Genomic DNA, 12,724 nt, shown 5'->3' with positions numbered 1-12,724 from the left:
CTCTTTAACCTGTGCTTAACCCCCTCTCCACTCACATTGTCAGTACCTTTAAGACTTGATTACCTGTAAAGACTCGCATTCCAACCATTATTTTGTAAATTGAGCTCGAGTCTTTATATGTCCTGTTTGTGAACAGAACTCCCATTTACCTGACGAAGGAGCAGCGCTCCGAAAGCTAGTGGCTTTTGCTACCAAATAAATTTGTTGGACTTTAACCTGGTGTTGTGAGACTTCTTACTGGACTCCCCCACCATCGGGAACATACTCCCTGCATCTACCCTGTCTAGTCCTGTTAGAATTTTATAAGTCAAACATTTTCTCAAGATTTGTATGGATAACACCAACTGCATCCATCAGTGTTCTCTATTGATTCATCCAAAATTCTATTATGTTATTCAAACATGATCTGCCTTTTACAAATCTGTGCGCGTTCTCCTTAATTAATTCAAACTTTTTCAAGTGTCTGTTCATTGTTTTCCCTGATTATTGTTTCTAGTGCTTTATCCGTCAGCCATCAGTGATGTTAACCTAACCAGCATGTAGTTACTAGGAATTACCCTGTGCATTTTCTTCAATATGGGTGCCACATTTGGAACTCTCCAGTCCCCTGGCACATTCTCTGAGTACGGCACCACGCAAAACTGGAGTCCATGGGAATCGAGGGGAACCCTCCATTGGTTGGAATCATAGCTGACAGAAAGGAAGATGGTTGCGGTGGTTGGAGGTCAATCATCTCAGCTCCAGGACATCTCTGCAGGAGTCCCTCAGGGGAGTGTCCGAGGCTCAACAATCTTCATCTGCTTCATCAATGACCTCCCTTCCATCATAAGCTCAGAAGTGAGGATGTTCATCGATGATTGCACAATGTTCAGCACCATTCGCAACTCCTCAGATACTGAAGCAGTCCATGTCCAAATGCAGCAAGACCTGGACAATATCCAGGCTTGGGCTGACAAGTGGCAAGTATCACTAATGCCACACAAGTGCCAGGCAATGACCATCTCCAACAAGATAGGATATAACCATCGTCCCTTGACATTCAATGGCATCACCATTGCTGAATTCCCTCTATCAATATCCTAGGGATTATCATTGACCAGAAACTGAACTGGACTAGCCATATAAATACTGTGGCTTCCAGGACAGGTCAAAGGCAAGGAGTCCTAGAATCTACGGCCATCTCCGTGCCATAGATTCTATGATTCCTGCGGTGGGTAACTCACCACCTGACTCCCTAAAGCCTATCCACCATCTACAAGGCACAAGTCAGGAGTGTGATGGAATACTCCCCATTTGCCTGGATGAGTGCAGCTCCAACAGCACTCAAGAAGCTCGACACCATCCAGGACAAAGCAGCCCTCCACCATTGGCAAACATGGCAGCAGTGTGTACCACCTACAAGATGCATTGTAGGAACTCGCCAAGGCTCCTTAGGCAGCACCTTCCAAACCCATGACCGCTATCTTCGAGAAGGACGGGGCAGCAGATACCTGGGAGCACCACCACTAGGAGATTCCCCTCCAAGTCACTCACCACCCTGACTCAGAACTATATCACCGTTCCTTCACTGTTGCTGCATCAAAACTTTGGAATTCCCTCCCTGCCAGCATCATGTGTGTACCTACACGTCAGGGACTGCAGTGGTCCCTGATGTATAAGTTCATCTACCATTTGTCCACCCATTCCACCAACTGTAACTTTTTGAAATTTTATACTGTCCTGCTCACAGTTCACAGTAATTCCAGCGTTCATGTCACCACAAACTTTGAATGTGCGCGGTTCACCAAAACCTGGGTCATTAACATGTATCAAAAGGAGTCCTAACCGAGCCTTAGAAAACTCTGCCATAACCTTCCTCCAGTCCAAAAAAGAACTGTTTAACCATTACTCTCTGTTTCCTGTCACTAAACCAATTTCATATCTATCTTGCTGCTGTCCCGTTTAATTCACAAGCTGTAGCTTTGGTCCCAAGTATGTTGCGTGGCGTTTTATCAAATGCTTTTTGGAAGTCCACAGATACCACATCAACAGCATTGTCCTCAACAAAAATAACTCCAAACTGGTTAAACATGACTTGCCCTTTTCAAATCTGTGCTGGCTTTCCTTAATTAATCTGCATTGTCACAGTGACGGTACTCCCACTGTGCTGTTAGGGAGGAGCTCCAGAATTTTGACCCAGTGACAGTGAAAGAATGGCAATATAATTTCAAGTCAGGATGGTGAGTGGCTTGCAACGAAAATTTTGTTCCCATGCATCTGCTGCCCTTGTCCCTTTTGGTGATAGGGGTTGTGGGTTTGGAAGGTGCTGTCTAAGGAACCCTGGTGAATTGCCTCAGTGCATCTTGTAGATAATGCACACTGCTTCTAATGTGCGTCAGGGCAGAGGGCGTGAATGTGTAAGATGGTGGATGGGGCGCCGATTAAGCAAACTGGTGTTGAGCTTTTTGATTGTTGTTGGGGCTGCATTCACCAAGGTCATTGGAGAGTATTTTATCACCTTGTAGATAGTGGTCAGACTTTGGGGAGTTTGGAGGTGAGTTACTCGCCTCAAAATTCCCACCCTATGACCTGCTCTTGTAGCCACAGTATTTATGTGGCTTGTCCAGTTAAGTTTCTGGTGTGGTAACCCTCAGGATGTTGATGGTGGAGGTTTCAGCAATGGTAATGCTGTTGAACATCAGAGGGAAAGGGTTAGATTCTCTTCTTGGAGATGATAATTGCTTGGCTGTTGTGTGGTGCAAATATTACTTGCCTCTCATCAGCCAAAGTCTGAATGTTGTCCAGGCCTGTGTGTCAGTATGGACTACTTGAATATCTGAGGAGTTACAAATGATTTGAACATTCTGCAATCGACAGTGAATACTCTAATGGAGGGAAGTAATTGATGAAGCAGATGAAGATGATTAGGCCAAGAGCACTAGCCTGAGGAACCCCTGCTGTGCTGTCCTGGGGCTGAGATGATTGGCCTCCAACAACCACAACCATATTTCTTTTTGCTGGATATAACTCCAGTTTTCCCCCGATTCCCATTGATTCTCATTTCGTTAGGGCTCCTAAATGTCACACGAGATTATATACTGTCTTCATGTCAAGGTCGCTCTCACCTCATCTACCTTACTTCAACTGTTTTGTCCATGTTTGGACCAATGCCGTAATGAGGTCATCAACAGCAATCTTTATGGTGCTAGCAGAACCCAAACTAAGCAGTGGTGACAAGTTATGTTGATAGTAAGGTCAAAAACACCTATATCGCTTTGCTGATCATTGGGTGTAGACTCACAGGGCAGTAATTGGCCAGATTGGATTTGTTCTGCTTTTTGTGGACAGAATACACCTGGTAAATTTTCCATATTGTGTGGTAGAAACCAGTGTTGGAACTGGAACAGCTTTGCTAAGTCCTGGAGCATTAGTCTTCAGTAATGCTGCTGTCGTCAGGGGCCCATAGCCTTTGCTGTGCTCAGTGTCTTCATTTCACGACTCTCCTTCTTACATGCTGGTAGAAATTCTTACTGTCTGCTTTTAATTTCTGGCAAACTGGCATCTAATACTTCCCTATCTCTCTGGTTCACTACTCTTGGCAGTAGTTAGCATCTTCTTTTAATTCCGTACTAACATTAACTTTGAGTTAGTGGATGGATAATTGTTCCTCTGGAGCTATTATCTCACAATGAAATGTGGATTAATTGAGGATGGTGAAATATTTATATTGTTTATATTCCATTTTATGGTCCAATGCAATTTTCTAATCTACCTTAACCACCTTGCTCCTCACTCATACCAATGTTATTGTTTTTGGTTAAGTTTAAGGCCCTAGTTTATTAAAGATTATGGAAGGATTTGCTAGGGTAGATGTAGCAAAGATGTTGCCACTCGTGCCAAAAGCAAAATTGGGGGTCAGGAACATATGATAGCTATTCCAACAAAGAATGGGAATTATCCCCAGTGTCCTGGCCAAGATTTATACCCCAAGTAACATCACAAAGACACAGATTATCTGATCATTATCCTATTTTATGGGAGCTTGCTGTGCACAAAATGACTGCCGCATTTCCCACGTTTTATCAGTAACTACACTTTAGAAGTACTGGAGTCATGTAGTTGTGGAGGGCACTCCAGAACTGCAGCTCTGTAGGTGGGTGAGCACAGGGTTGGTAGGTGAACAGGAGTTAGTGTGAGTTTGGACATGGGCGGCAAGATTTTGTGTGAGCTCAGATTTGCAGAGGAAAGTGATGATGAGCCAGGAGAACAGTAGTTGAGTCTTGAGGCCAGGGCACTGCTGGAATGCAACCTGCTCTGTCAACAGAGCTCTGCTTCTGTTGTGTTATTTATGAACTGTGTTTTCTTTTCAGCTGGGAAGTACTGAGATTCCTGCTGTCCAATCTCCGCTGGTGGGTGGAAGAGTATTATTTCGATGGCTTTCGATTTGATGGAGTGACATCCATGTTATATCACCACCATGGCATACGTAAGCTTCATCTATTTTAAAGTTTTATGTAATTTTTTATCAAAGCGTGCTGTTCTTTTTTAATTTGATGAGCTACTGTTCAGTATCACTGGGTTATGAATGCGGCTGTGAATCAATGGTCTCACGTTTGCTTGCTTTAGGTGCAGACTTATTGTTAAAACAGAAGCCCCATCTGCCCCCTCAGCCTGCTATACAAGATCCCAAAGCTGTGAGAAGCTGTGACTATTCTTCAATGAAACATTAACCCCCTTTCAATGGCGGCAAAGATTCAAAATAATTTGCAAAGGAGCAAAAGTGATTTTAGGAAAAGGTTTTTCACCCAGTGGGTGGTTGGAGTTTGGAACAAGTTTCCTGAGAGTGTGGTAGAGGCTGGTTCAATCGAGGTATTCAAAAGGAAATTGGATTGTTATACCAGCCAGTATTTATCCCTCAACCATCATCACCAAGTCTTTATCGTGTAGGAGGAAGCCATTTGGCCCATTGAATCTGCACTGACCCTCTTAAAGCGCATTCAATCCACTCCCCTGTCTTATTCCTGTAACTTTGGATATTCTTTGATTTGGTTTTGATTTGGTTTGATTTATTATTGTCACATGTATTAGTATACAGTGAAAAGTATTGTTTCTTGCACGCTATACAGACAAAGCATACTGTTCATAGAGAAGGAAAGGAGAGAGTGCAGAATGTAGGGCCCGATTTTACCAACAATTTGCGCCCGTTTTCTGGCGCGGAATCGTGGTAAAATTGGGTGTGAGGCCTTTATTGCGATCTGCACCTGCGTCCGCGCAGATCGCCACTTTACCGAGACTCGCGAATGGCGGGGATCCGTTCCGCGCCCAAATCAGGCGCAACGACGATTTAAATACATTTGCATGCATTTAGATGTATCTCTGTATTCAGATGTATCTTTGGCAGGGAGGGGGAGTGAGGCCAGACCATTCTCTGGCGGGGGGGGGAGTGAGGCAAGTTCATTGTCTTGTGGGGCGGGGGGGGGGAGAGGAGGGAGGCAGGTAAGATGTATTAGTGGGGGGGGCGGACAAGGGGGGCAGTGATGTGTGTGTGTCTCCCTTATCCACTCCCCCCACTATCCACACACATCACTGCCCCCCTTATCCACCCCCCACTACCCACACACATCACTGCCCCCCTTATCAACCCACCAACTACCCAGACCGATCGCCCGCAGAGTGGCAGCGGACCCCCCTGCCCCCCACCAGAGATCCACCTCCCCCCCACCCCACCAGAGATCCATCTGCCCCCCCCCCGCCCCGAGATACATCCCCCCCCCCCCCGGCCCGGGATACACCCTCGCTCGCTCCCGCTTTGACACGGGCACACTTTTTTTTTAACTGCGCATGCGAAGTTCAGAGCTCCAATCGTTCCGGCCGTGCTAAGCCCCGCCCACAGCGCGAATGGGACTGAAGATGGCTGAGAGCGTATGGGGGCGCCTGAAAGCAGATTTCTAAGTTGGATCTGTACTACGCCCAGATTCGGCACTTAGAATGAAAATGGTAAAATCGGGCCCACAGTGTTACAGTCATGGGTAGGGTGTAGAGCACGATCAACTTGGTGCGAGGTAGGTCCATTCAAAAGTCGGAATGCAGCAGGGAAGAAGCTGTTTTTGCATCGGTTGGTATGTGACCTCAGACTTTTGCATCTTTTTCCTGACGGAGTAAGGTGGAAGAGAGAATGTCCAGGGTGCGTGGGGTCCTTGATTATGCTGGCTGCTTTGCCGAGGCAGCGGGAAGTGTCTCTATTTTCAGATAACAATCCAATTTCCTTTTGAATACCTCGATTGAACCAGCCTCTACCACACTCTCAGGAAACTTGTTCCAAACTCCAACCATCCACTGGGTGAAAAACCTTTTCCTAAAATCACTTTTGCTCCTTTGCAAATTATTTTGAATCTTTGCCACCATTGAAAGGGGGTTAATGTTTCATTGAAGAACAATCATATTCAACTTGAAAAGTTACGGCACGGTGGCACAGTGGTCAGCACTGCTGCCTCACAGCACCAGGGACCCAGGTTCGATTCCCAGCTTGGGTCACTGTCTGTGTGGAGTCTGCACGTTCTCCCCGAGTCTGTGAGGATTTCCTCCGGGTGCTCCGGTTTCCTCCCACAGTCTGAAAGACGTTTTGGTTAGGGTGCATTGACCCGAGCAGGTGCCGGAATGTGGCGACCAGGGGAATTTCACAGTAACTTCATTCAGTGTTAATGTAAGCCTTACTTGTGACTAATAAATAAACTTTAACTTTAAAGTTAACTCCGCAGATGCTACCTGACCTATTGAGTAGTTCCACTATTTTCTGTTTTGATTTCAGATTTCCAGCATCTTCAGCATTTTACTTTGATATTACCATAAAGGAATGATCTCGTCATTATTGCCATCCTGTTTGTGGGATCGCAATATAAGAAAGTTAACATAGGAAATAGGAGCAGGAGCAGACCATAAGGACCATTTGTTTCTTCATTCAATCCGATCACAGCTGATTTTCAACTTTACCCTCCTGCCCACTCTTCATATCCTTTAATTTCCTGAGAACTCTTAAATATATTCAACAATGCTGCATCCACATTCCTCTGCAGTAGGAATTCTCAAGATTCACAACCTTTTGAGTCAAGAAATTTCTCCCATCTCAGTTCTAAATGGTCAGTCCCTTACCCTAAGATTGTGCCTAGTTTTCTCAATTTACCACTCAATGGAAATAACTTCTGCTTCTCGTCAGTCAAGATCATTCTTGTTCTTCTAAACTCCAGACAAGATGTGTCCAATTTACTCAGCCTCTCGTTATAGGACAATCCAGTCACTCCAGGAAACAATCTGGCAGATGGAGTTTAATGTGGATAAATATGAGGTTATCCATTTTGGCCGGAAAAATAAAAGGGCAAATTATTATTTAACTGGGAAACAGATTCAAAAGGTGCCTGTGCAGAGGGATCTGGGTGTCCTTGTGCACGAATCTCAGAAAGTGGGTATGCAGGTGCAGAATGTTATAAGGAAGACAAATGGAACCTTGGCATTTATTGCAAAAGGTCTAGAGTATAAAAGCAGAGAAGTGTTGTGACAATTGTATAAGGCATTGGTGAGACCACATCTGGAGTATTGTGTTCAGTTTTGGTCACTTTCTTTGAGGAAGGATATGGTGGTGGTGGTTCAGAAGAGTTCACTAGATTGATTCCAGGTTTGAAGGGGCTGTCGTATGAGAAGCGGTTGAGTTGCTTGGGCTTGTATTCGCTGGAATACAGAAGAATGAGGCGGGATTTGATTGAGGTATATAAAATAGTCAACGGGATTGACAAAGTAAATGTTAGCCAAATGTTCCCCCTTCTAGAACAGTCGAGGACAAGAGGTCAGAGTTGTAGAGTAAGAGGGGGGGGGAGGGTCAGACAGAGATGAGGAGAAATTACTTCTCACAGAGGGTTTTGAGTCTATGGAACTCACTGCTCCAGAGTGCAGTGGATGCAATCAATCAATGGATTCAAGAAAGAGATAAATATTTGATCAAAAGTGGGATAAAGGACTATGGGGAAAAGGCAGGGAAGTGGAGTTGGGATGAGATGGAGATCAGCCATGATGGTGTAGAATGGCGGAGTAGGCTCGACAGGCTGAATTGCCTACTCTCGCTCTGAATTCCTATGTTCCTATGTCCTCAAGAATGCCAGAGATGATCTCTCTTCTTTGAATAGTTGCCCTGGGATTTATTAGGCTTACTTGAAAGACAGATCCTCTGTTAATACAGCACTCCCTCAATCCCAGAGAACTAGAGGCCTTTCAGCACTTGAATTTGTTTTGCAATTCAATTATACCACGGCTGATCTGCATCCCAAATCCCTTCACGTGCTATTACTCCATACCCCTTCTTGCCACTGTAAAGAATCACTCAGGTTAGGAAACCACTGGGCCATCTGTCTGTGCTGCCTCTCCAGATTAATTAACTCTCCAGCTCATTCCCTGTAGCCCTGAAAATATTTTCCTCTTCAATGTACTATCCTTTGGAAAGCTACTCTCGAAACTGCCTTTCATGCATTCGAGTTCAGATTATAACAACTTGTGTTTCAATAGCATTCGCCACTTTCTACCACAGATTATTTTGCCAATTATCTTAAATCTGTGTCCTTGGATCATTGACCCCCCCCCCCCCCCCCGCCTGCCAGTGGAAGTAGCTTTTCCACAATCTACTCTGTCCAATCTCCTCAATGCCATCTTCTGTAACATCTGGACATTGCTGAGGTCTTTTATCACTGGTACTATTCTGGTAAATCGCTGCTGTACCCTATCCAATATTGTACCATCCTTTTTGAAAGTATTGTGTCCAGATTTGGGACTCAACGCTCCAACTGAATGAAGCCTTACCTATCAAAAATCATATCAATCGCACCCTTGGAAGCCCCAATTGCCCTTCATCCACAACCTTTTGTGGGAGAGCTCCAGATTTTCAGGACCCTTTATTTGGAAAAAGTGCTCTGTGATTTCACTCCTGATGTTCAACCGGGATATTGGGTTTATGTCACACTATTTGTAACTCCCACAGTTGCGTGGACCTGCAGAGTTTCACTGGCTGTCTTGTCTGGAGACAATACACATCTTTTTAGCCTGTCTTGATGCTCTCTCCACTCCCATTGTTTTGTTTCTTAAAGACTGGATTAGTTGTAAGTATTCGCATTCCAACCATTATTCATGTAAATTGAGTCTGTGTCTTTATAAGTTCTGTTTGTGAACAGAATTCCCACTCACCTGAAGAAGGGGCTCAGAGCCTCGAAAGCTTGTGTGGCTTTTGCTACCAAATAAACCTGTTGGACTTTAACCTGGTGTTGTTAAACTTCTTACTGTATTTCACTCCTGAACAGGCTAGCTCGAATGACTCTGGCAGAGGAAGTAACTTCTCTACTTCTCTGTCAAATTCTTCTGTCATTTTGAATCCCTACTCACAGCACTGAAGCATCAGGTTAAAATAGGCACTCGGGTCCTGAAGTGGGGTGTCAACTCCCTGACTCTTAACAAAATGTTTGCCAACTGATCCAAGTAGGCAGCTGGGTTATCAAATACTACTTGATTTATTTTTATTCATTCATGGGACATGGACGTTGCTGGCTGGCCAGCATTTATTGCCCATCCCGAGTTGCTCTTGGAGGCAGTTGAGAGTCAACCACATTGCTGTGTCTCTGGAGTCACATATAGACCAGGCTGGGTAAAGATGGCAGATCTCCTTCCCTGAAGAACATTAGTGAACCAGATGGGTTTTTCTGACAGTCGACAATGGTTTCATGGTCATCAGTAGATTATTAATTCCAGATTTTTTTTTATTGAATTCAAATTCCACCACCTGCCGTGGTGGGATTTGAACCTGGGTACCTAGGACATGAGCTGAGTTTCTGGATTAATAATCTAGCGATAATACCACTAGGCCATCACCTCCCCTCCCCTTGAGATCATTAATAGCAGTACAGACTGAGAATGGGACCAGAAACCTTCCCTTTACCGAGCCCCATCTTTTTGTACTCATAAAAACCCAGGTGAAGGGTCTATTTTTGTGTTAAATGTATGTTTGGGGCCCAGAGCAGAAGGAGCGACATGGATCTAAAAACAGAAAATGTTAGAAATACTCAGCAAGGTCAGGCAGCATCTGCGGAGAGAGAAACACCATCATATTTCAGGTTGCTGATCCTTCATCGGAGTTAACTCTGTTCCGCTTCATAGATGCTGCCTGACCTGCTGAGTATTTGCAGTATTTTCTGGTTTTATTTCAGACTTGCAATATCAGCAGAATTTTATTTTTGTACGCATGTGGATTGTTGGCGGCCTGTTTCTGTGCTAAAAGTACAATGTGGCACATCACCTTTTTACTAAAATTACTGTTCCCACCTCCTTTCCACAGGTGCTTCTTTTACTGGAGATTACAGTGAATATTTTGGACTTCAGGTTGACGAGGATTCCTTAGTCTATCTCATATTGTCCAACCATATGCTTCATAGCTTCTACCCACACTTCATCATGATAGCAGAGGTAAGGAGTGATTACTTTTTTGGTGTCACTGTGATTTTATACCTTGTTACAGAGTGAAGCACATGGTGTTGATTTGAGATATTTCTTGTTTTGATGCCATGTTAGCTTTTCTTTTAATGATTACTTCTGTGAAGGTGCGATCTTCAAGAAGAAAAAGGTTCACCCTGCGGAAGGAAACACATTTATATTTCAAGCAGCTACTTGGGGGTCAGATACAGAATGAGTTAGATACAGCTTAGTGGTCTTTCCAATGTTCCATCAAACACCCCCAGGACAGGTACAGCACGGGGTTAGATACAGAGTAAAGCTCCCTCTGCACTGTCCCCATCAAACACTCCCAGGACAGGTACAGCACGGGGTTAGATACAGAGTAAAGCTCCCTCTACACTGTCCCCATCAAACACTCCCCGGACAGGTACAGCACGGGGTTAGATACAGAGTAAAGCTCCCTCTACACTGTCCCCATCAAACACTCCCAGGACAGGTACAGCACGGGGTTAGATTCGGAGTAAAGCTCCCTCTACACTGTCCCCATCAAACACTCCCCGGACAGGTACAGCACGGGTTTAGATACAGAGTAAAACTCCCTCTACACTGTCCCCATCAAACACTCCCAGGACAGGTACAGCACGGGGTTAGATACAGAGTAAAACTCCCCCTACACTGTCCCCATCAAACACTCCCAGGACAGGTACAGCATGGGGTTAGATACAGAGTAAAGCTCCCTCTACACTGTCCCCATCAAACACTCCCAGGACAGGTACAGCACGGGGTTAGATACAGAGTAAAGCTCCCTCTACACTGTCCCCATCAAACACTCCCAGGACAGGTACAGCACGGGGTTAGATACAGAGTAAAGCTCCCCCTACACTGTCCCCATCAAACACTCCCAGGACAGGTACAGCACGGGGTTAGATACAGAGTAAAGCTCCCTCTACACTGTCCCCATCAAACACTCCCAGGACAGGTACAGCACGGGGTTAGATACAGAGTAAAGCTCTCTCTACACTGTCCCCATCAAACACTGTCAGGACAGGTACAGCACGGGGTTAGATACAGAGTAAAGCTCCCTCTACACTGTCCCCATCAAACACTCCCAGGACAGGTACAGCACGGGGTTAGGTATAGAATTAAATCTTCCTTTTCTATGCTCCGTTTCCCTACCTCAAAGTGCTGCCTGGGGCATCCGTTATTCATCTCCCACTCCAGCCTCTCTGCGGTTTCTGAGTGTTCAGCTGCAGCTTTAGAGGAATAGCTGAGTGAGGATGTTCAGACTCCCCTCATGGGCAAGCGACAGGCTACTTTCAGTCTGGGCTGGATTTGAACCCATGCCATAGAGGTGAAAGATGACGGCTGGAATTTTATCGTCCCGCTTGTCACGGGAGTCGGAGTGGGCGAGGGACAGACCGTGGGAAGGTCCGTTGACCTCGGGCAGGATTTTATGGTTTCGGGATGAGCGAGGCCGTAAAATCCCACCCGATGTTTAATCCAATCTCCTTCTTGACCCGATTTTTAAAATTAGAGACGTGCAAGCAAAATATCGTGGTGACATCCTTACTTTTATCATATCGCTATTTCATTTCCATTTAGTCACCCTACATGTTGTTCAGTGGTTTATTTATTCTCAGTGTGAATGATGTACCTTCATGTACTGAGTACATCTGGTGGCCGTGATATTTCTGTCCCCTGCTGTGAATCATGCGTGAATCTTACCATGACAGCTCTGTTATTGTGCAAAGCGTCTTCACCCCCTCTTCCATTTCTCTGCCAATAAAGCAGTGAATCCAGTGTGGAGAGACTGCGGAAGCTAAGATTGCTCTCCTTGAAGCAGAGAGAAGGTTAAGAGTAGATTTAACAGAGACATCAAAGTTCTGCACTGCAACAGAGTAAATAAGGAGTGACTGTTTCCACTGATGGGTCAATAACCAGAGGACGCACTTTTCCATAATTGGCAAATGAGCTGAGGGAAGATGATGTTTTTAATGCAACAAATTGCCATGCGTGCAATAAAATACACGCTTGAAAGGGATGGTGGAAGCAAATTAAATGGTAACTTTCAATGAAAGCATTAGGTAAATAACTAGCTACAAGAGGAAATACTTTTAGGTCTGTGGGGAAAGTGCAGAGGGGCTTTGCCAAAGAGCTAGCAGAGGCATGGTGTGTCGAATGGCCTCATTTTGTGTTCAGACATTCTGTGCTGTGCCCATTTTAACAGCGGACGTTTTAATTTTTGTGGATCGCACCATGAAACACT

General features: G+C 45.0%; 1 protein-coding gene across 3 annotated transcripts in view; it reads left to right on the top strand.

The window, feature by feature from the left end:
* gbe1b (glucan (1,4-alpha-), branching enzyme 1b) overlaps window positions 1-12,724 on the top strand; it is a 580,146-nt gene that overhangs the window by 378,082 nt on the left and 189,340 nt on the right. For all 3 annotated transcript variants that reach the window (XM_078233069.1, XM_078233067.1, XM_078233068.1), the window contains exons 8-9: window positions 4,350-4,465; window positions 10,343-10,470. In XM_078233069.1, coding sequence (XP_078089195.1) covers window positions 4,350-4,465; window positions 10,343-10,470 — 244 coding nt within the window. The remainder of the gene's footprint in view (window positions 1-4,349; window positions 4,466-10,342; window positions 10,471-12,724) is intronic.

Source organism: Mustelus asterias, chromosome 17, assembly GCF_964213995.1.
Source record: "Mustelus asterias chromosome 17, sMusAst1.hap1.1, whole genome shotgun sequence".
Lineage (NCBI taxonomy): Eukaryota > Metazoa > Chordata > Chondrichthyes > Carcharhiniformes > Triakidae > Mustelus > Mustelus asterias.
The sequence above is the reverse complement of the archived record's forward strand: the minus strand, read 5'-3'. Positions and strand labels throughout refer to the sequence as shown.